At 36.1% G+C, this 24040-nt stretch overlaps 4 protein-coding genes across 5 annotated transcripts; 2 read left to right on the forward strand and 2 right to left on the reverse strand.

The window, feature by feature from the left end:
• Positions 1-528: 528 nt before the first annotated feature.
• On the forward strand, positions 529-3908 carry LOC117618709 (phosphomannomutase). The gene is made up of 12 exons (XM_034348414.1): positions 529-732; positions 1249-1339; positions 1529-1573; positions 1684-1750; positions 2178-2254; positions 2438-2473; positions 2625-2680; positions 2759-2858; positions 2968-3063; positions 3214-3303; positions 3460-3511; positions 3620-3908. Exons 2-12 carry the CDS (start codon positions 1271-1273, stop codon positions 3673-3675), a joined length of 744 nt encoding a protein of 247 aa, XP_034204305.1. The 5' UTR covers positions 529-732; positions 1249-1270; the 3' UTR covers positions 3676-3908.
• A 712-nt stretch (positions 3909-4620) lies between these two features.
• LOC117620346 (putative threonine aspartase) lies at positions 4621-8556 on the forward strand. Its single transcript, XM_034350513.1, is given in 13 exon segments — positions 4621-4820; positions 5061-5111; positions 5688-5808; positions 5903-5940; positions 5942-5986; positions 5988-5992; positions 6200-6281; positions 6402-6531; positions 7124-7263; positions 7361-7524; positions 7823-7946; positions 8056-8160; positions 8297-8556. Coding segments are annotated over 13 exon segments (1254 nt in total). The 5' UTR covers positions 4621-4664; the 3' UTR covers positions 8390-8556.
• Positions 8557-8725: 169 nt separating this feature from the next.
• On the reverse strand, positions 8726-11605 carry LOC117618280 (bifunctional protein FolD 4, chloroplastic-like). Its single transcript, XM_034347874.1, has 5 exons — positions 11588-11605; positions 10713-11057; positions 9996-10232; positions 9753-9920; positions 8726-9375 (listed from the first exon to the last, which is right to left on the reverse strand). Exons 1-5 carry the CDS (start codon positions 11603-11605, stop codon positions 9205-9207), a joined length of 939 nt encoding a protein of 312 aa, XP_034203765.1. The 3' UTR covers positions 8726-9204.
• Positions 11606-11767: 162 nt separating this feature from the next.
• LOC117617615 (K(+) efflux antiporter 2, chloroplastic) lies at positions 11768-22581 on the reverse strand. 2 transcript variants are annotated; one of them, XM_034347060.1, is made up of 21 exons: positions 22316-22580; positions 20201-21958; positions 19425-19596; positions 19258-19348; positions 18601-18737; positions 18408-18467; positions 18177-18296; positions 17367-17435; positions 16849-16914; positions 16505-16594; positions 15823-15927; positions 15609-15737; positions 14852-15061; positions 14146-14295; positions 13788-13841; positions 13620-13678; positions 13268-13334; positions 13014-13190; positions 12770-12826; positions 12451-12525; positions 11768-12339 (listed from the first exon to the last, which is right to left on the reverse strand). In XM_034347060.1, exons 2-21 carry the CDS (start codon positions 21859-21861, stop codon positions 12217-12219), a joined length of 3672 nt encoding a protein of 1223 aa, XP_034202951.1. In that variant the 5' UTR covers positions 21862-21958; positions 22316-22580; the 3' UTR covers positions 11768-12216. The 2 variants fall into 2 exon arrangements, with proteins under 2 accessions (XP_034202951.1, XP_034202952.1); XM_034347061.1 differs by lacking the exons at positions 13788-13841; positions 14146-14295 and having other exon boundaries at positions 22316-22581.
• Between the last annotated feature and the right edge of the window lie 1459 nt (positions 22582-24040).

Genomic DNA, 24040 nt, shown 5'->3' on the forward strand with positions numbered 1-24040 from the left:
AGTTCATAATGATAATAAAACCAAAGAAAGAAGTTTCCTACCAAAATGAAAACAAAAGGTACTGAAAAATTAATGTTAAACAATCGTCACTTTTATTGACCAATAAAAAAATAAAAAATAAAAAACAATCTTCACTTTCATTAGTGTCAAGTGGGTTCACTTCAGAGGACAACCACTCAATTTTGGAAGGTGAATGGATGGCTCAGAAGCAGTGAATTTTAGCCAAGGAAATGGTTAAGAACCTTCAAATTTTCTTTTCTTTTTTAAATTTTAATTTTTTTGTTACCAACTCTGGTCAAACAATGGGAATTTGAACTCCATATTTTGTTGTAGGAATAGGAAAAATAGTATGATTCAATTATTTTAAACCAATTCTAATGTTTGATATACACAAAAATGAATAGATTGGAACCACCCACTTTTGAGAATGTGAAACTTATGTAGAATGATCCCATATGAGTTCTATAGCATATTCCTCTCTAAAAAACCAGATAAAAAATTTCCTCAGTCACTGCAGTTTTTCCACAAAATAAAATAAAAAACCCTAATTTCTCAACTGTCATGTTGGAAAATAATAATAAATAATATTATAAATGTCTTTATACATCCCAACAACTGCCCAAGTTGCGCCACTGAAAAAGATCTGTTCATTTTCTGTACGGCTCAAACTTCCATTTCAGAGCTCTCATTCAACCTGCACTTTCTTCTCTCTCGCGATAACCCAATTACAAGGTACAGTCCTTTTACTTATTCGACTTATCAATTATTCATTCACTAATTTGTTTACAGCTTCCCATTAGAGAATGCTCATAATCTTTAAACCTCATTCAGAGCCTGAATCTTAAAGTTTTCTTCTTCTTTTTCCCCTCTTTTGGGTGCATTTAAATTTGGGTTTCTTTCGTTTTTCAGTTATTAATACTTGTTGGTTTTTTGGGTACTTTTAGTTTGCAATCTAGGCCTCATTCAGTCAAATGCATTGTCAAAGCAATGTACTTTTAAGTAGAAAAGTACTGGGTCCTGGATCTTAATGCTTTTTAGCGTCTGGGGAGTATCTGCTTTGCTCTTTCCTACAAGCTTGCTTGATTTACTGGGCGCTGCTTCTTACCTGATACTTTTTATATTCTTTTGCAATTTGGAATTCCAGTCCCCATCCCAATTATCCATTTTGACAACCTTCCATAAGCAGCTGTTGAAATTAAAAGATCAAATTGTTAATTGAGAACTGTGGTATTGTGGATTTGGTGACAGGAAAATTAGATTTCAAGTGTAAATGGCTGTCAGGAAGCCTGGTGTGATTGCCTTGTTTGATGTTGATGGGACTCTCACAGCTCCTAGAAAGGTATAGATCTCTGATTGTTGTTGTCCTCTTAAATTGCTTATTCTTTTTAAATTAGCATCTAATCAACCAATTTATTACATGGGCTTGTCAATTTGAAAGAAAATTTTCTGCATATTTCCAAATCAGTTTATGCATGTATATCTGTTGTTGAAAACATCACTAACTCAGTACCATTCACTTGAATATTAGGCGGTTACTCCAGAAATGTTGGGGTTCATTCGAGAACTTAGGAAGGTACATCACCCATTACCATCAAATAGTAGGCTCTGTTTTTTCCTTTTTGGTGATGGGTGGGGATATGTGTTAGTTTTTTGTGCATGATCAAAAGCTTTGTTGAAGTGCAGGCTGTTACAGTGGGAATAGTTGGAGGATCTGACCTTTCTAAGATAACGGAGCAGCTTGGAAGGACAGGTGTGTACTTTTTTCTTGTAGAAAATATAACTCCAAAAGACATTTAAGTCTAGATATTTACTCATTATGCGTGCAATATATAAACATATACACCTCTCAAAATCAATTTGTTTATATTGGATCTTGACAACCAAGGAGTTTGAAGGTTTTAGCTTTCTGCCAAAAGAAAAAAGATTTAAGCTCAACTTATTTACTTTTGTGTATAAGATGCTATTCAAATTGTTTGGTTGCATCTATTGTTGGCCTTTAAATTGTCTTAGTAAAGTATATGCTAAAGTTTGGTGCTTTGTTCCTTTTTTCTTCAACTCTAAGATATCCTTTAGTGTTAGTTCTTGAGGGATATTCTGGACACATGCTTAGCTGTCTAATTTACTAATTTTCAAAATCTGTTGAACTATGTCTATTAATTGGCTCTTTATCTTTGCAGTTATTGATGACTATGATTATGTATTTTCTGAGAATGGACTTGTGGCTCACAAAGACAGGACACTGATTGGCACCCAGGTATTATACAACTTAATGAAATAATAGAAACAAGTTATCACATTCATACAGTGTCCTTATTAAAGTGATGTTTTCTGAAGTTAACATCCATGACAGTGTTGCATTTTTTTCCCTTTTCTCCTACATCTTTCTTAATTTGGTAATTACTCCAAATTGATGGATTTTGCGTTTTGGATAATTTAGAGCTTGAAGACATTTCTTGGAGAAGAGAAGCTGAAGGTAAAACCCATGCTCTGTTGTATGCTATGACTCTCAAGTTCCTTATTAGAAAGATACCTAAGGTGTCAAACACAGCATGCACAAAGAACCTGGAAACTTAATCAAATTGTTCTTCAGATTTATTTGCAATGATTTGCATACAATTCTGCAGGAATTTATCAATTTTACACTTCATTATATCGCAGACTTGGACATACCTATAAAGAGGTTAGTGGAGTGAAAGCCTTGTTAATTCTTAACCTATCTATAGTAAACTTATAATTTCATTGTTAATTGTAACTGTAGGGGTACATTTATAGAGTTCCGAAGTGGGATGCTTAATGTATCACCAATTGGGAGAAACTGTAGCCAAGAAGAAAGGGATGAATTTGAAAGATTTGACAAGGTTAGATACTTAAGTAAAAAACTAAAATTGTGATTTTATTTTCATTATAAAGGATATGAATTGTCTTTTGCGTTTGTATATAACTTGAAAGATGATATTTGGTCTGCAGGTTCAGAACATACGCCCAAAAATGGTATCCATCCTTCGCGAGAAGTTTGCTCACCTTAACTTGACATTTTCCATAGGAGGACAGATAAGCTTTGATGTAAGCAATAGTTGATATTCATTCATGCTTGATGATTTCTGGTTATTTATTCATTTTTATTTTTGCCTGTCCTCTCTTGGAATAGTCTAGTAAAGGTCGTTGGGATGACATTTGAAATTGAACATGGATGGTTTTCAATGCTTGTAACAGGTTTTCCCTCAAGGTTGGGACAAGACATACTGCTTGAGATACCTAGAGAAGTTTCAAGAAATCCATTTCTTTGGTGACAAAACTTACAAGGTTAGTCCATAATTTCAGGGCTCTACCCTCTTCTTAGTTACACATGTTACCATTTTGACAGCTTCCTTCTGTTATTTCGTAAGTTCTTTTTTCAAGTCCTCTGTTCTATACTTCCTTTATCTGGGCCTCAAGACTTGTGAGTTTCATCTTCTGCAGGGAGGAAATGACCATGAAATTTATGAATCTGAACGAACCGTAGGTCATACAGGTAAGCTCTCATTTCAGGTCGAAGTGACTTCCAGCCGTCTCATCATTGCTTAGCACACTTAAATGCACATATCCAACATGATTATCTGATGCTCTACACTTTTTGCAGTTACCAGCCCTGAAGATACAATCAAGCAGTGCAAAGCTCTCTTTCTGAGCCCCTGATTTCGTTCCAACTTTTTGGTTTCGGATTATATGCCATTTTTCAAACAAGAAGAAAAAGTTGTATGCCATTTGTAATTCTGTTTTTGAGAATAAATGTTAAGCTGAAATCTGCAGTGTGTAATATTATAATTAGACGCAAACCTATTGGTTCAGAAATTGCATCTTTTGCATTGTATTTTTGTACCACTTGTTCCTATATATTTAAATCTTTCTTGAAAAGAATTGTTCACTTTTTTCCACATTGCTTCTGCTAGATGTGACCCAGTTCGATAATTTGTATAGCAAAGGTTTAAATTTATTTTTAGTTTTTTTGGTTTGTAATATTTTAATCAATTTAAAATTAACAAAAATTGATACATGTGGGACGCACAGTCCCATGTAGGCAACTAATGGAGATATATGACGTAAACCTTAATGGCAGAATCACATTGTAATAAATTTAAAAGTTCGGGGTATGTTATTGTAAAAATTAAGATGATAGGGATTAACATGTCGTAAGAGTGTAACTCTGTTATGACGGAAACCCTAATAGCACAATCACATTGTAACAAATTTAAAAGTTTGGGGTATGTTAGTATAAAATTTGAGAAGATAGGAATTAATATATCTTAAAAGTGTAATCACAGGGTGCTAAAGTGGAATTAACCCATAAACTAATCACCATCAATGGAAAGGAATTGAGCTTTGACCTACCCTAAACTTTACCCTTTTTGCACTCACCCTTGCCATTTGAGCTAACTCGAGTTCTTAATTACACATTTTTTTAGCCTCCATGATTGTCTAATTTGGATTTAAAAAAGAAATGGTGCCAATAATCGTCTCATTACAAGTCAAGCAAATGCTTCATTATGCTGTTAAAGTTAACAAATTTCTATGACGTAGGAAAATATTTATTAAAAAAAAAATGAATTAAAAGATGAGGTGTTGTAATTGTGTCTTGAGGTAAAGAAGAGCACTGAAACGCTGTGTTTAGTTCCATCAAACAATCCATGGCTGCCGCTACCCAAATGCAAGAAGAAGATGAAAACGCCACCTTCTTCGTAGCGGTTCACGTCGGCGCGGGATACCACGCGCCTTCCAACGAGAAAGCCCTCAGGTCCGCCATCAAACGCGCTTGTCTCGCCGCCGCCTCCCTTCTCCGCAAGGTCTCTTTCTCTCTCTGTCGTGCGCATATTTAATTTATACTATTCCAGCTCCTGTTTGGTTGCCTAGAAAACCTGAGGGAAATAGAGAAGGAAAGATTAAAACTTGAAAACATTGGTGATGGCGTTTTTAGGAATTTTATGTGGACGGAAGTGATGGTTGGAAATAAATAAATAAAAACGCTAGTCATGCCTTTTACACTACAAGCTTGTTTATAATGTTTTTTGTTTCTTTTGCTTCAGGGTTCTGGTAGATGCATAGATGCTGTTACGGCTGCTATTCAAGTCTTGGAGGTATATTTTCTTTTTATAGATATCTATTAAGTTTGTTGTTAATTTACTTTTTAAAATTCCTTTTATTGATGCATCTTAGGAAGTAGAAATTAATAGTTTGTTGTTGCGTATCCGAAGTGTTATCTATGAAAACATGCATGATTGTATCCGTTATTTCTTCTTATGCAACAGGTATGACTCTGTGTATGTGGAAAGAAGTGTCCGAGGCAGTTTATGGATGAGTTTAGCCTCATGTTTTGTGTAAAATGGTTTAATTCTTCTAATGAATAATCATTGTTTTACATGGTTAACTCTGTTGCTCTGAAATGTACTTTTGGAGTTGTTTAAATTTGAAGAGAGCTTTAGTCCAATTAAGTTTAAATAGCTAGAACAGAGTGCTTTATAAAAGCACCAACATGCTTTAGAACAATCTAAGAGGAAGATTTAAGTTCCAAAGAAGATTAGATATTTGTCTCTCTTTCTTCACATGGAATTGTACAGAGGTTGTTGGTAGAAGCCTCTTTCCTTTCTTTGAGAGCAATATTTGATGCCTACCATATCGTGTATTGTGTATTAACTTGGTTTTGATGCCTAAAGGATGACCCAAGCACGAATGCGGGTAGAGGCTCCAATTTGACAGAAGATGGTCATGTAGAATGCGATGCCAGTATTATGGATGGAAGTTCTGGAGTTTTTGGAGCTGTTGGAGCAATTCCAGGTTTTCTCATAGCCGAAAATCACATATTTTATTCACATATACTATACTTTTTCCCTTATGTTACTTAATATCCCTTGCATATGTTGTAGACCAGGTGTCAGAAACCCCATCCAGGTTGCTGCTTTATTGGCCACAGGAGCAAATGATGGGAGCTCCTCATCTGTTGGGCCGAATACCTTCCCATGTACTAATTTATTCTCTCTTAATCAGACAATTATAGCTTTCATTCTATTAATTGTGTTTAACTCAGCATTATTTTCTTTCTGTTATCTTGTCCCTTAAATACTTGTAAACTGTAATGGACTTTTTTTCCTACTTCCTCTGTTCTTCTTTCCTTTCCCTTGTTTTCTTTTACTTAATTTAATAATGGAGCAGATTTTTTGTTGTGTAGCTTCCTGGTTGGTGAAGGTGCCCGCATATGGGCAAAGTCCAAGGGCATTGCTTTGACATCAAGCACGCCAGCTGCTGATGAGGTAATTTGTTTTGGTGTTTAAATAAATGTTCAAATTTTGGAATTTTAATGGCACGGATATTTCAGCCGCAAATTTATTTCTTAGAAGGGATGAATTAATCATGTATGTATTTCAAAACAGTGGCTGGTGACAGAAAGGGCAAAAGCACAATGGAAAAAGTACAAAGCAATGGTAGATGATGCAAAAGGAAAGACAGAAAATTCTGCTTTTGGACATTCTTGCTGTCCTCAAGAGACTGCTGGAATGTCAGGTATTTCATCACCTTTTGATATTAAACAGATCAATTCTGTCATTCAAAGCTGATATTGTTTATAGTGCAACTTACCATCTACATGTATACCTGTCCTGGCAATGACACTTTCATTCTGTTTACCTTCTTCGTCCATACTGTATAGTAATCTGTGTGTCTATTCTTGCCTTAACATGCGCTAAAGAGGCACATCATAATATTTGAGGGATATGTTTTAAATCACGGTGCCAAAGCCAAATTCTGAACTATTGCTCTTTATAAATTCATAAAAGTACGTTGCAGCATGATACACTTGCACTTCATATCAAAGTCTGTTCTATGTATGCATTTAATTTTCTTCTTGTTTTTTTCCTTTTAAATAATCTGATACTCTGTTGACATAGCAACAAAACTGTTGTTTTATTATAATCTCCAGAAAAGATATATTGATGATCTGTTCCTATTATGACGATGTTTTTCTTGGTTCTTCTAGTCTGCAGTTCTCTGCTTTAGCTAGCATCTTGCTTAAATTTGTTATGTAGTTTGTATGACCTTATTAAGAAAAAAAACTAAAGAATTATACTTCTAAGTGATCGTTGTATCTATGTTTTAGAATTAGAAGTTCAACCATGTGATTCTTTGAAGAGTAATGGGGCTGAAGATGATTGCGTCATGGACACCGTTGGAGTTATTTGTGTGGATGCTGAAGGACAAATAGCTTCTGGTGCCTCAAGTGGGGGTATTGCTCTGAAGGTGACAGATGCTTCTAATAATTTGCACTCATTTGTTTGTTGCCTGTTTGTGGTGACTAATAATCTAACAGGTTTCTTGTATTTAAAAAAAAAAATAGGTTGGTGGCCGAGTGGGATTAGCAGCAATGCATGGTTCAGGCTGTTGGGCATCCTCCAAAGGTCTTTTTGGGGCGCCATGTATAGTTGGCTGTTGTGTAAGTGGTGCTGGAGAATATCTAATGAAGGGATTTGCAGCTCGGGAGTGCTGCGTCTCTTTGTCACTGTATGTTTGTCCTATTACTATATAATATTTTTTTTCAATTTTCCTTGACGTGAAGGTTGAAATTCAAGATAGCTTCTGTATCTCTCTCAGACACACACACACCAAGAATCCTGCTTATTGCATAATGGACCTGCCAAAGTTGGAGTGATCATGATCCTTCAAAGTTATAGTTAGCACCGTAGAACATCCGTTGGGATGACCTACAATGTCTATGAATTTTTTAGTTTTTATATACCATGTCTATTCTTGTTCAGATAATGCCTAGTATGTAAACTTGACTTTCATATTCATTACTTAGTTCACAGGCAGGTCCTGCCTCTGCTTGTATGAAAGTTTTACGCTCTGTTGTTCGAGAGAGTACTCATAATTGTACTGATAGAAGTGCTGGAATTCTACTTGTGCAAGCGGATGATCCCACAACAGTGAGTTCCAAGTTAGAACCTTTTTGTGTTAGTTGTCTGTAAGAATTCCTTTTTTTTTTTGTTCTACAGGAATTGTTGTGCAATTGTATGTTTATATGTTGCTTTTCAGCTTTCAGGAAGTTCTTCAAAGTTGAAAGCTGTAGAGATTGCAGCTGCTTACTCTTCCTTATCCTTTGGAATAGGATACTTTGGAAGCTCTATGGAGCGGCCCAAGGTATGTATCACAGTCTGATCCTTGCATTTTTATCTCTCTTCTTTTCTTCGTCCTCATACTGTCAATACCTATTGATTTCTAACAAGAATGCAGGATCCATTGTGAAGTTGTGGACTAAATTGTTTCCATCTTTCAGGTTTCAATTCTTAGGAGTACAAAATTGCAAAGCAAAACTGGTGTGGACCATTTCGAAGCGCGAATTGACCTTACTGGTGGAAAGCTGCTATGACTGCAAACTGCAATCTTGTTTGTTTAATATTCTGGATTTGGCCACTTATGCTTTGACGTAAAAGATGATCTGTCTATCAATTGGTTACTAGTTGTATTCCAAAGGTTTTAAAGTATTGGCTACTCTTCTCCTACTGTTTCCTTGTTAAACTACATTTGGATGTTTTACATGGGCAGCACTTCTGATATGTTAGCTCTTTTCTCTGGTATGTGAGATCTTTCTCTTGCAAAAGATCAGGAAAAAAAGAAAAACAAGTCTCTTCTGTGAGTTGTGCAAATCACCATTTCGCATCATCCATCACCAGTTCTACTAAAGAGATAGAAAAAGACTAACCCATGAACAAATTCATCTGCATTTTCTTTGGAGATGAATCTCCAATCTAATACCAAACCTACAATATTTAACTTATTGCATTAAGTCTGCAAACCCCATTTCTATTATGTGTAAAGAGGATGCCTTCCAAGATTTTTGTATCAGATAACATATCAGAGTTCCAACATGGAACCCCTGCTACATAAACCCTCTCTTATCGAAAATACATCATACAGTTAAAACGAAGATGGTTTCAACTCTTTTGACCACAAAACAAAACAAAACAAAAAACTGCCTTTTAACACTTAGAAAAATCTCTCTCGATTTCAAGTGGTGAGAACTGAATCTCTCTCGATTTCAAGTGGTGAGAACTGATAAGCACGCGAAGGAAATGTTCCCACAATAAAAAAATCCCATGGTAGCTCAGGATCAAGAATATGATGGTAGCGTCTTTAACTGAATTAGAGGGGAGATTTTCGCCAGTAGCAGCACCTCTGAACATCTCACTGGAAGTTGTGTACCCTTTTTGCTGATACGAGAGTATTAGAGAGAAGCATTGCTATTGTCATTGGACCCACTCCCCCAGGTACTGGAGTAATTGCTGAAGCAATCTGGCTGGCCTCCTCATAGCAGACATCTCCAACCAGCCGATAACCTCGAGGGCTCTTTTCATCCTGTCAAAAAATACACACATCATTAGCTCAATAACCTGTAGCCTTGAATGAGATACCAACATCAAGATGCCATGACCATATCATCAAATTTTTCCGAAATATATCTGATAACCTAGTCAGTGCTCCAATTCTGTTAACAAATCTAGAGGAGCAAACTCTGCCAAAAACACCAGAGAGAGACAAAATGAATTGCCTAAGCATGAAACTGAAAGGCAACATCAACATTACATGACCAAATCATCCAATTTTATTTTAACAATGACATTTCATTTCCTGTTCACATCTGACATGTGAAAGACAGAGAAGGGGGGTGGGGGGGTGGTTGGTGTGTGGGTGTTTCATAAGGAATGAATTGTCAAACTATGAGCCCTTCTCACCTCAACTGGATTTATTCCAACATCAATAATCACTGCACCAGGTTTAATCCAGCTACCCCTCACCATATTTGGTTGCCCTACAGCTGAGATTATGATATCTGCTTGTCTTGTGATCTCCTCAGGATTCTTGGTTCGGGAATGGACTATACTGATTGTAGCATCTTCCCTCTACCAACATTCAAAAATCAAGTTTAACTCATGAACACAAATAAGTAAATTACTACTGGGGCAAACGATTGTCACCTGCAGCAATAAAGCAGCTGGCATCCCAACAATATTGCTCCGTCCAATTACAACTGCTCTCTTTCCTTTGATAGGTACACCATGCCTATGCAACAACTCTATGCACCCTTTTGGTGTACAAGGCACAAACAAGGGGTCCCTTCCACGCATGGCAAGACGACCAATATTTAGCGGGTGAAACCCATCCACATCTTTCTCAATGCTAACAGCATTTAAGATGTTTTGCTCATTCATATGCTGGTAACATACACATGAAAACAATTAGATTGTTTAGTCATAATAAATCATGAGAGAACAACTGTAAATCTAATAAAATGTACATTCATATACATGTACATGGTCATGATCATAATGATCCATAGATCATGTTTTACTGACAACTTGAGGTTTAAGGGATGAAAGATACAAGGGCAACCAAACATACGCTTACCTAATTCATAGCTAAGTACGTAAAGGCATGTACATAATGAACTCTTCAAGAAACAACAAATATTCATCTACAACAAACTATAGAGTGAATCATTCTTCAGAAGCTAAAACATGCACCTACATGACCCAACAGTTCTCTATTTGCTAAAAGAGAGCATTGGCTAAAATGGATGAATAGAAGAGCTTGAAGACTTATGCAAGTTATGCCTTCAAAACAACTTGTTAGTTATATTCTCATTGCAACATAATTTCACAAAGGGAAAGCAAAATTCAAATTTAAAAGCATACAGGAGGCAGAGGTAACTGAACAAGGATGCCATGAACTGAGGAGTCATCATTGAAGCCCGAGATGAATTTGAGCACTTCTTGTTCTGTGGAATCCTCTGGCAAACGCACTTCGAATGAATTAATCCCGACAGAATCACAAGCTTTTTTCTTGTTGCGCACATAAGTGGCAGAGTCCTTCCTGTCCCCGACAAGAATAACTGCTAAACCCGGAACAATTCCAATTGCATCCTTCATTCTCGCCACTTCAGCATTGATCTCATCTCTGATTTCCTTCGCAACTGATTTTCCATCAATCACTTTAGCCGGTGTTTCAGTTGCCAATGAAGCTGTAAAATCGACCAGTATCTGTTAACTACAGTATAGAAAATTTCATTGAACAAATTAGAGAAATTGCTGAGTAATGTTGGAATAATCAATATCTATCAAGGATTTGTAATGTGACCACCAAACAGTTAATGCAATAAAACAATTCCCATTTGCCCAAGAACAAAAATCAAACCTAGTCTGTGACACTAATCAGTCACTCAAAAAACACCAAAGCATGGTAGAAAGCATAATTTTGCTAAGGGTTAATTCATGGGCTTCTATATATTCGAAGAAATGTAGCAGGGGATCCGAACACTCTAAAAATTCCCAAATTTTTCTCGATCAAAAAGTCAAATTTTTCCCCATTAAATAATGCGAGGGCAAAATTGTCTTTTTGCAAGAAGATATTTTCTTTACTTTTGAGATATTTTCTTCTTTTTAAGATATTTTGTTTTGGGTTCTTACACTTCTAACTGGACTAGACCCTGTTAGCAATTTAACATTGTTAGAAATATTACAAAGTTCTACGAGAGTTATAATTCAAGTGATTACGAATAAATTATGAATACGGGAATTTCTTTGGTCATCTTATGAATAGTGATTTTAACACTCCTCTTTTAACAAATCTCATACAATCCTCTAGTGCAGAAATGTAAAAATATTCAGTTTAATAGTGCAAATGGTCGAAGTAAGGATTATATGTAAATCGCTGCCCAATTAGATTATATGTAAAGCAAACAACTAAGTGGTGATTTTAAAAGAACGTCCACTCCATTCCAAGATTCATTCCAAACTTCCAATGAACAAAAAGTCAGATGGGAGATACTTTTCCCAAATCACCCATTCAAAATACAAGGAAAACATGAGAGAAGATTTGAAATTTTATGATATTTTCCTACACCATAGACCCAAACATAGCCCAAAACAAATGATAGGCTGAGTCTTCTGCCTGCCTTTAGACAAAGATTCATCAAGAACAAAAGATTCAACAAAGTTTATCCAACAAAAAGGGTCGTCAGAGTCAGCTGTTTGCTATTGATTGCCTCTTCAGTGTATTTTCTGTACAACTTATACCCAATAGAAGATGGAAGATGAATCTTTTTCTTTTTGGGTCCAACCAAAATGGAAGTAATCTGCTATACAGTGCTTACGCCGTTTCTACATTTTCCTTTTTGCTGTGTTTACAATTGGGCATTTTTTATATAGCCAGTGTTCCTTCGGTGAATTGGTTCTCATCCGTAGAATCGGAAGACGGAGGTTTGGGTTTACTCATCATTCGAGAGAATCCGTAGCCAAGAGAACTTCCGCTCGTTTCACATAACTGCAGAGAAAAACATAAATTTGAAGATCCCAAGTATCAGGCGCAAAGCCACAACTGAAATTGTAATAATATGTTGTGTTAAAAAATAAAATAAAAGGGAATGTCAAGCACCTCAGTTAGCTCAGCAAGGTGGCGGGACCTATATTCATTGATGGTTGCTGCAATCTCTGACATGGGTAGTTTAGCCTGAACAAGAACAGGATATAAATACGAAGAGACGACAATCTTAGAGACTTCCAACCAAGAACAATGTCACGATTATCTTTGGGAGAAAAATAAATAAAACAATAAGAACTGCAATCTCAAGTTGAAAACAAGAAAAGAATGTGTGCAAAGCTATTGAATAAGTTTTAACACAATACAACAAACAGAATCTCGAAGGTCGGGCAATCTTATGAAGAGATAAGATATTGACAATTAAGTAATTCACCTGAGCAAGAACAGCTGCTGCCAACTGCAGACTCGGTTCCAAGGTCTCTGGGACAACCTGTAAGTTGCTTGAGAGTGAGCCAAATTCTCATGAATGCAATCTATAAGAGATAAATAATATGCAAGCATTCCAATTTTTAAGCCACTCATTAGTCATTAGATATTCTACTCCATTAAATATAGGGATTGCTTCAGACAGGTGCAGTCAACAGAGAGCAAAGTAAGAACAGGCATTAAAATATTACCGCTGTAGCCCCAGCCTTCTCCAAATTAAGGCCATGATCAACGTCATGTGCACGAACAAAAGTTTTCACGTTTGGGAAATACTTGCTTAGAGCCCAGACAGTTCTATAGTTTGCACCAGGAGAATCTAAAGTGATGGCTGCAGCGCATGCTCGTTCAGCACCAACTTTGTGGAGCACCTATTCATGGGGTAGAAAGCATGTCATACACTAAACCTGCATATGATAAAACTATACTTTTAACTTATCATACATACCTCTCGACTACCAGCATCTCCAAAATAGACTGGAACGTCTAGAGAACGTCCAACTGCCACTCTATCACTGAACAACAAAGAACATGTTAATGAGATGTTATGAATTGCAATCTTCAGAAACCATTCCAAAGATTGTCAGGCCACGTTGTTTACATTTTTTATAGTCATCATGTCCTTAGTGCTGACGAAGAGAACACAAATAAACTCCAAAAACCATTCATTGAAATGTACATACAAGCTAGACTAACATGTAGTTGTAAAATACACATGAGACTAACATACAGCCATCCAGAGCTAGTAATAATAGAAAAATCAATTACAATGAAAAATTATGAAACATCTTCAAGATTACCTCCTCACATCAAGAGCTACAAACGGAATTAGTCTCTCTGAAAGAAGCTGTGCAATTATCTGAGAAGAAAAAGAGAGGAAAAAACAAATTACAACTGTTACAATACATGCACAGGCTTGGCTAAGATTTCAAACCAAGTGTATGACAAAAGCTGAAAACTTTTACAACCTGGCCAACTCGTCCAAATCCACAGATGATTATATGACCTTGTAAATCATCTGTCTGGAAATATAATTAAGCCAAGAGATACCAAGATTATCAGTAAACATTAACTAAAAAGATAAATGAAAAAATATTTTGATATCATTTCTAACACAACATGGATATTAGAAGTTAAAAATTAACAGATACCATATGGATAGCTGCAGTTATGATGTGCTAACCGAGTTTTTAATAAAATAAGGAAAATTACTGTTGCCGAAATTTCTTAATTAAAAGAATTTTCTGGGTGGGCAACAATACTTTTCAGCAATTAGTCCTGGCAGAGCATCAGTCATAATAGTACATTCTTCATCAGGCATTTTACCTCACTCTCAACGGGTAGTAAACTTCGAACGTCATGCACCTCAAAACGAGATGCAATTAACTGGCCGCCAGCAGCTAGCCATGGAGTGATGGCCATTGAAATTCCCACGACAAGGAAGAGCAAAGACGATAATTGAGGAGACATTATTCCCTGCAGCTTACTCAATTAGCATGATACTTCTACAAGCAACATTGCAGAATGGCTAAGACATTAAGCTGCATATGACACCAACTAGCAAAATAGTTGACTAATTTTTAGTATCAATTACAACCAAGAAGATAGAGCTTCCAAATAACAAGGCTTTTTTAAAATAAACCAATTCATGTGGGACCCTCTGGATCCACTCTTTTTTCTTGTTAAAGATCAGCCTATTATCTCTGTGTTTTCACATTGAGAATTCTTTGCAGATGAAGAGAAATGTGTTTTATTTAGTATTCAGTTAAAACAATGAGTCATCAATTAATAAAAACAACATTCGGTTAAACCAATGCTTTTACCTGAGCAATTTAGCATTGGGAAACTAGATTTTTAATATTGGTTAACACCTATGAGATGCGTTAAAAGAAGGCATAGTATCCGCTACCACATTTGCATGTTTGAAAGCAAAACACCAATGAGACCATATAAAATTTAGTAAAGCCTTGTAGTTGTTAAAATGCAAACCAGTAAATCTCACAAACAGTAAGGATGGCTAAACGAAGCAAACCTGATTAACAGCTTCACCAAAAGCAACAAATGCAAATTCTCCACCAGGAGCAAGAAGAAGACCAACTCTTATTGCAGATATTATTGAAACTCCGAAAATTTTGCCAATTAAAACAACCAATAAGGATTTGCCACCAATAAGGAGTCCTAATGTTCCAGCTATAACCGGGAAGTTTGAAACAAGAAGCTTTGGATCAATAGACATTCCAACCTGAAAACCCACAAAATGGTTGTTACAAATTGCAGATATAGGGGCAACATTCTAATATCAATAGGCTGACAGTATCAGTTGACTAAAGTTAGAAACAACTTCCAAGTCAAGAACTCAAGTAACATCCTACTCAATGCTACAATTATTAATTGATAATATCATACATATTGTATTGAAAATCCACAAGAAAAGCCATTTGAAGAAATAAGACAGCTGATGCTGACGAGCTGGAAGATCATCAAACATCACATAAAGAGTGACAATTTAAGACTCACTATACGGTACATATATTTTTGTTAAAACTGCTTGAGGTGGTATGGGAAGAAATGCTAAGAAAGTCATGGATTGACGTCCCAGTCAATTAAAGGCATGTGTGCGCTCTCGGAGGGTTTGTAAGGGGTCATTTTTCAATAACAAAAAGTATTTTTGAGATAGTGGAGGTCCTCAGAGGGTTTTGTAAGAGGTTATTTTTCAATAACAAAAAGTATTTTTGAGATAGTGCAGGTCCTCTCTCTCTCACAAAAAATTGCCATCATAAAGCACATACCGTCATGAAAAAGAGGCCCAATAGAAGACCACGATATGGAGCAATGTCTGACTCAACCTGCAAAGAAAATTCAGTTTCTGCAAGAAGCAAACCAGCCAAAAATGCTCCGAGTGCCATGGATAGTCCAGCCTGTTCAAGAAACGAAAAAATATTACTAACTCTAAGGAATGACCAAAAAATAAAAATAAAAATAAACAAATAATGCAGAACATACCCTGGCAGTTAGAAGACTTGTTCCTAGAATAACAAGCAGTGTATTGGCAGAAAATATTTCTGCATTCTGATTTTCTGCAATTTGCCTATAAATTGGTCGAAGCAGCTGCAAACCCCAAAAAGGAAACATTAGGCTCAAGGCACAAACTTGAATCTTAAAAGCAGATGAGAACAAAAGGAGAGCTTGTTAAAAAGATGAAAACATTTCAAAATTGTTTTCTCAAGCAATATGAAAAATATTTTTGGCCTCCGCCAGGCCCTTTATTCTAAGAGAACATAGTTTAGCATCAAGGTTCTGATCAAAGTTCTATACTAGTAACGCCATCTAAAACACTTAACCATATGTCACTTCCCAACCTTAATAGGCAAAACAGATGTGTGGGGGCTTGTAGCTCAAGTGGCAGAGCACTTTACACCATGCTCATGGCAAAAGTTTGATAAATGTGCTCCCCCTCCCATGAATAAAAATAAATAAATAAGACAAAAGAAATGTAACTGACGCTTGGGAAAGAATTCCAAACATAAAATATTATAAAAATGAAACTGTGTCAAGTACTCAACTAGTTCTTCACACTAAACAAGTTCTTAGTTCTGGCCAAAAACTAAAAGTATTTTTAAGTTCTAGGAATTCAACCATCTCATTGACATAATTCTGAAAACCTTTAGATGTAAAAAAGACTTACCAAGCGTCCACCTGCAATTATGGCTGTGATTGCAACTGCTGCCTTTACAGCAGCAAGTCCAAGTGCTTCAGCAATGGCTTGAAAACCAATCTGAACGGTAGCAGATGAAGTTACTTAGCACAACAAAAATACGTACAGACTGCACTATTTTTTATTTGAATCAAGTGGTCAAAATACTGGCATTGAACTGTAAATCAAACAAAAAAGAAACCGAAAGCTCAGGTTTGACTTATGGAGATATAATATATATATATATATATGTATGTATGTATGTATGTATATGTATATATAAATGTATGTATGTATGTATAGAAAGAGTTTCAAGAGAGCAAAAGTAATGTTACCCCTCCTTTTGATGAATTTGGTGAAATGAGAGGTATAAGTATTAGCAAAACCACAACAGCCAAATCCTGAAAAATAACCAAAAGTAAGGTGTGTAACTAATTTAGGTCCAAGATTTGTAAAACGGGAATAAATAATATGGATGATGGAACAGCTTGCAATTTAATTATCAAGAATCAGCACACATAACCATCAACTTCACTTAACCACGCGTTAAATTTAAAACTCTGATACTTATTTGCTGTATGTAGCAGGGCACTAATAACGAAGGAGCTTATGGGTGGAACTACGCATTATGCATAGCTGATGCTGATCACCCTACAATAATTGCCCACTGTAAAGATGCAAACCCAAAGACTCATAAAGCATGGATCTATGTGTCAGCATGAGTCTAGATGTTCAGTTGAATCAAGATGACCACAGACTCTTAGTTTGACCTTAAAATGTATGTCAATTTCCAGAAAATGATTTCTGTTGAAACCAATTGAGCCTTAATATATTTTTGAAAATTCAAAGTGACCTGGAAAAGTAAGACAGAAAACGTAGCACGGCCATGGCGTGACGTGCTCTCACCCCGCTCTTGCAAGACCTGAAAAATAAGTACAAAAGAATATCCATTAGAAGCTTTTGCAGTCTTATAGAAAAAACTAATTGGGAGAAACATGCGAAATGCAACACATGTACACAACCCATATATAACATGGAGAGATTAAAACACAGATAAAAAAAAGAAATCTAGAGCAGAAGAAAAAGAAAAACCCAATATCTTTGTCATCCACTCAATCAACATCCTTAAATAAGATTCCTGTAACTCTTCCCTAGGATGTTTCTTGCTCTTCTGTACAACTCTGACCACCACACCAGAATTTACACATAAAGAACAATTTCCTACATACTCAATTTTTTTTAACAAACTGAGCTTGCCAACCCAATGAAACAAATTGAGCTAGGTATATCCTGATAAATACTAAAGATAGGATAAAACCCCATATTATGAAGCCACTGAACAATGCAGAAGAATGTAAACAACCTTTTGTACTGCCCTGCTGCCCTCGACACAAATAATACCTATTCATCCATATTCCGCCTCTAACCCACAAATTATCAATGATTAAAATGTTATGGTGAGCTGCTGTTCACATGAAGAAGGCTCCCTTAAATTGAACATTCACACCCCACACCCCTTTCTCAAAGGAGGTATTGAAGGTATCCAGATACTCAAATATAAGAGGCTTGTATTTCACCATCTATCTACCTATTTATTTACTTTTCGAACGAGTAATCAATAGAATTATAGATGCTTGTATAATAATCATCCCATAACCATTACCTGCAGAACAACTGCAGTGGATGACAAAGCCAGGCCATTGCCAATTACAATTGCAGCAGGACCAGGCAGCCCACAAACATAATGAGCAACCACACCAACCACAATAGCTGTCACCAAAACCTGCATTCATTATGCATATTAAGAATTCAATAGCAAACTTAATTATTAATAACATATAATAATGATAAAATCTTAATAATGGCCAGGACGAAATGAATATGAGAAAATCACCTGAGCAGAGCCCAATCCAAAGACATATTTCTTCATGGAACTCAACCTTTCAACAGAAAGCTAAAAAATGCAAAGCCAAAGTCTTCTTGTTAATTTTCCTCATTGTAATTCAGATCAAGCATATAATTCTTTCATCAAATTGAAGATGAAATGCAAACGTAGAATAGCAATATATCCAATTTATAGAGTCCACCTCGAGGCCAATGTTGAACAGTAAGAAAACAACTCCAAATTCAGCAATTGCCTTTGTCCCATGTACATGACGAATGATAGAGAGGCCATAAGGCCCAATCAAGATGCCAGCAGCTAAGTACCCAAGAACAGGACTGCCTAAAGATAGCAGCATACAGATGACACCCATCAGTTAAATGGCATCATAAATCTCAGATACACAATATTTAGGCCCAGGTAGTTCAGAACCATAGAACAGATGATGGTGTGGTGCGGAAAGGATTCACAACAAATTTTGTCAACTTCTCATCAAATCCATAGAATTATTTTCTTAATGAAACTTATTCTAGCTAAGTTCAAGAAAGTGTAATGAGGGCCAAGGATTTTAGATTGATGTGGTATAAAAATTGGATAAGTGCAAGTCTTGATCATAATTAGAAAGGACATAGGACAAGCAAAGCAAGTAAAAAAGAAACAGTAAAAGACCTATAGCTAGTATATTTAGTAATTGTCTAGTGTTTGGTGGAACTCTGAACATTATGGTTCATACTCTAAAAGCTTGTAAAGCAATGCAACTCTGTAACCAAGACAGAAAATACCATGCACCTATCTACATTTGAAATGGAAAACAAAACAACCAAGCATGAAATAGATATTAAAGGTATAGAGATTCAGTTACCTCCAGGAATCCTTTGAAATACAGGCACAAATATCACACTTGCTAACAATAACCATAACATGTCAAAGAGAGAGGCTTCCTCCTCATTCACCTGAGAAAAAGATAGATTAAATGAGAAAGTAGAAAGATACATGTTAGACCAGGAGCAAAATTATGTTGGAACATACCTCTTGATGTGGAAGCATATCAATTAGTTTTTTAATTCTTCTAGGAAGTTTCTGTAATTCTCGAACTAGAGGCTTAGCACTTGAGGAAACTTCTTCAATACTAGTGGTCGTGACTTCTGGCTGTTGTATCAGTTGTGCGGCCCTTTCTGCTCGATTAGTATAAAAGGTGAGCCTGTGATAAATTTCAGCATCTTGAGATCAAAGGAAGGCAAATCGTACACCCGAAAAAACAATTTAATAATAAGAGCAGGAAAAACTTTAACAGAAAGCCATTTTGAAAGAACAAAGGAAGAAGAGCTGTATTAAAAAATAATAATAATAAATAAATAAAAAGATGCATCCCGGTGACAAAGTAGCAGCTGCTTTCATGATTTGTAGTGGAAGGGAACACTTTCAGAAGCTATTAATCAATGACTCATTATACAATCATGTTCCCATGGCAATTTGTAACCAACAAAGGAAAACTTTTACTGGGAAAGTTTTGGAATTTCATAATTTGTATTTTAACAGGTTATCATGTTTATCCCAGTCCTGGTATAGTTCTTTAGGCATCTCCTGAAACACAGTAGATGCAGAGGAAACGCGTACAACTTTTCCCCCAGATTTCCACAGAAAATCCAGGTATGTCATCCAGAATATTGATTAACATAGAGCAGAAACACAAATGTAGTCAGAAAATACCTGATAAATCTTTCAGCGCAGAATTCTGACACTAGAGGGGAGCAAAAAGAGGGGCAACAATAAATGAAAGAACAAATATAAACAACAATACATACCCCACTCCAAATAGGAAGATCCCGACAACCAGCTTGGGCCATTGCTTCCTTGCATACTCCATCAGACCCTGGAAAACTGATGTTGGAGTCCCATCTGCAGAAGAGAAGAAAGAAGCAGAAAAGAAACGAGAAGATTTCTTCAATAATGTCTTGGGAGCATTTGACGGTGAACTCTCCCTAGGCAAATCCTTCTGAGTTTCCTGCTTTTTAGTTTGAACCATATTCTTTGACTTGTCAGCTTCTACTTCAGCTTCTTTAAGGGAATCTAAATTTAACTTTCCATTCTCATGATCACTCAAATCAACAGATTGATTCGCGTCTTCAAAACTCAGGCTGATTTTGTCAGAAGAGCTATCTGGTAGAGGCTTGACAGCCAACAAATCACCATCAACTGCCACATCTCTATCCCTTTCAACAATAATCTCAGCAGAACTTCCTTGGACTACCTTTTCCTCTTCCTCCAGAGTGGCATCATCACTCAACACCTGCCCTTGGTTGTTTTCTGTGGTATCAGCAATTGAATTGGAGATAGATTTCTCTGCTCTTTGTAATGAAATTTCTGCATCGTTCACACGCTGTGCAGCCTCAAGTTCAAAAGCAACAGCTTGCTCTGCCAAAAGCATTATGTTCGTTACATCCTCCTCTGCTTTCAAAGCATTCAGCTGTGCTTTCTCTGCAGCCTCATTCAACCTGTCCACTTCCTTCTGCAACTCCTCCTTTTTACTTTGTAAGCGCCTTAACTCTACCTCACTGTTGGCCAAATTTGCCTGGCATTCCTTAATATCTTCCTGGGCAACCAAAAGTGTTTTTTCTTCTGCTTCACAATCATGTTCCCCATCACTTTCTTGTAAAATTTCCGGTGAATCGGTCCCTCTTTTTGCAACCTCTAAAGATTCTAATGCCACCTGAAGCCTTGCCTCTGCTAATGAAAGAGCCATTGTTGCTTTCTGAACACCTTCTTTCGCAACACACTCTTCATTCACGATCTCTTGTATAGTATCAAGCGTTGAATTAACATTATTCCAAGCATTTGCTGCTTCATCCTGCAGGGATATCGCAGCTTCTGATATTTTTTGAGCCTTTTCTTCAAAAATGGTACTATTAAGTCGCGCAGCTTCCAATTCTTTCATAGCATTTTGCAGCAATTCCCTCATTTCATCCAAAATAGGTGCCTCTGACCCTTCTTTTTGTTCTTCATGTCCATCCTCTTCTTTGGAACCACTCAACTCAGCACCATGAACAGACCCAACTCCTGAGCTCTCATCATGACCTTCTACATATTCTACATTCCGACCATTTCCATTAACGTATGCTAACGAGTCATTACTCTGACACTGCGACCACCAAACTGCTCTTGACCCTTTAACAACATTACCAAAGCTACAAGATAAAGGCATTTTCAGATTCAAATTCCACAGATGATCATCGGTTTTTTCTCTGTAAGCCAAACGTGAAATCCTACAACCACTAAAACAAACAGTTCTCTTCACCCTCTTCCCGGAACATGCTTTCACAACAATTCTCGAATTACCCAGAAAGCTGCAACTAACATCTTTACTCCTAAAGATAATGGGTGAATCGAAGCGGTTCAAATTTTTATAACCTGCCCCTTCACTGCCACATAACACATTAGGCTGCCGAAAACTACACGCAAGATCCATATTTGATGAACAGCCTCCACAAACCACTCAAATGTCTATAATCGCAATCAGCATCACATTGCACACTCTCATTTCTCACTGACTTTTAGACAAACACCTGATAAAAATAAATTCAATATACTATAAGTGAAAACACATCAACATCGCTTAATCCAATCGTAGATTCATAACAAATAGCTAGCTCGAACCCTAAAACCCATCAAACACGTCCGTACACATGTACGCGCACAACATGCATAAATTCACACACACGTAAGTTCATTTCCATTAACAAAATCCAATACAAACTCATATACACAGATGTATGCATACCTAAACATAGAAACACACAGAGAGAGAATAATCAGAATACAAATTAGTTTCAAAAACAAAAAAGAGAAGCAGACAAACACACATGTACAGTGTATACGAAGACGTATATGTAAATGCAAGTGAGTGCATGAGGCGGACTAACCGATCGGGAAGAGCCAAATTGGGGGAAAGAGCTGAGAAATCCAAAGGCGGAGTTTGAAAGGAAAATGACGGAACTGAGAACCAATCGACGTCGTCGTTTTGTGAGCAGCAGTTCGGCCCAGTCTGAGAGAAGCAATGAAATGAAATTGAGCTCCACACTCTCTCTCTCTCTCTCTCTCTCTCTCTCTACTAGTCTACTGCCTCCTCTCTCTCTCCCTGTTTGGAAAGTCGGAAAATGTAAACATGCCTCCGTCCTCGCGACGAATTAAAAATAACCAAATAAATAAATAAATTTTTTGTTAAAAAAATGGGAAGATTCTATAAAGCGCCCTCTTTTTTTGATTTTTTCGGGCAAGGAAAATACACCCTATTTTGTCTCCTTATATCCACACACGTACGTACCTAACACATCTCTCGCTAGATTTTAAAATTTGTTGGGACGAAAAAGAAATTCTAAAATTTGTCAAAACTCTTTTATTTCCATACATGACAATTATATCCCCTTTCAATAAGATTATTAATATTATGAAAAAGAGTAAATCTTCTAAAGAAAGAATTTAACTAAATTCTTTTAACGGATAATGATACATCGAACTCGAACTCAAATATACATAGATCAGCATACTGCACATTAGCTAATTAACGTAATCCAAATATGCAATTCTTTGAAGTTTCAGAAAAGAGATACCAACCAATATTTATTTTCCTTTTTGTTTTTTAAGTTTTAAAAGTAACCCGAATTAAAGAAATATTTTGAAAGATTATTGGGCAAAAAAAGAATATGGGGTTATATAAAAGTTTAATTTTTATAATGCAACGCTTCTTTTTTATTATTATTTTTCTCTTCTTACATTTACAAAGAATAAAGGAATTCTAGTGTGTGAATATTTTCTTTCTTTTATTGAAATGCCCCTTGAAGATTTGAAGTGGTGATATTAATTTGGATTTTTTAAAATATATAAATAAAAAGTGTTGATATTTGTATATTTGTATTTGAGCCACTATATATGCCTGAGGATATTCTTTTTAAAGACAAGGACGCAGAGTTGCAAACTCAGCAAAGATATTCAACGACGGAGGAGAGCGAGGGAAGGGGATTTTGAGTTTTTTTATCAGGTTCACGCGGGGTCCACGTGGAAATACAAATCAAATCTGGTGCATGCTGCCATTTGCCATTTCCGTCACTCTCTTTTCTTTTTTAAAGCATCACGTGCACGGCACTTCCTAAAAGGATAGGCAAATGATAGGAAAACAAAGCTAAATATACATCCTCTTTTCTGTCGTCATAAACGCAAAATAATCTTTTTTAAAAACGAAAAAACAATTTTACTAATGTTCCTAAAAAAATGAAACAATTTTACTTATAATAGAAGTTAAGATAGGAAGAGGGCTGAATTGTTAGAAGAGAAAATGTGAAAATAAATTGATTTTTTAAGAAAGAAATACTTACACAAATATTTTTACAATAGGTTATTTATTGATAATAAGTTACGCCATAATTAAATAAGTCTAAGATATTATTTAATTACTAAAAATAAAATTTAAAATAAAAATTTGTTTACCTAAAAGCTACTAATTTTATATTTATTTTTAAATAAAATCTCTCTCGACGAAGTTTCGTCGACACAGGTATATCCCGGCGAAATTTGTAGAATTAGACTTGTCCCGACGAAATTCACATTTGCCGACAAAATTTCTTCGGGGTAAGTCTAATCCAGCAAATTTT

This window comes from Prunus dulcis, chromosome 2 (genome assembly GCF_902201215.1).
Source record: "Prunus dulcis chromosome 2, ALMONDv2, whole genome shotgun sequence".
In the NCBI taxonomy this organism is placed as follows: domain Eukaryota; kingdom Viridiplantae; phylum Streptophyta; class Magnoliopsida; order Rosales; family Rosaceae; genus Prunus; species Prunus dulcis.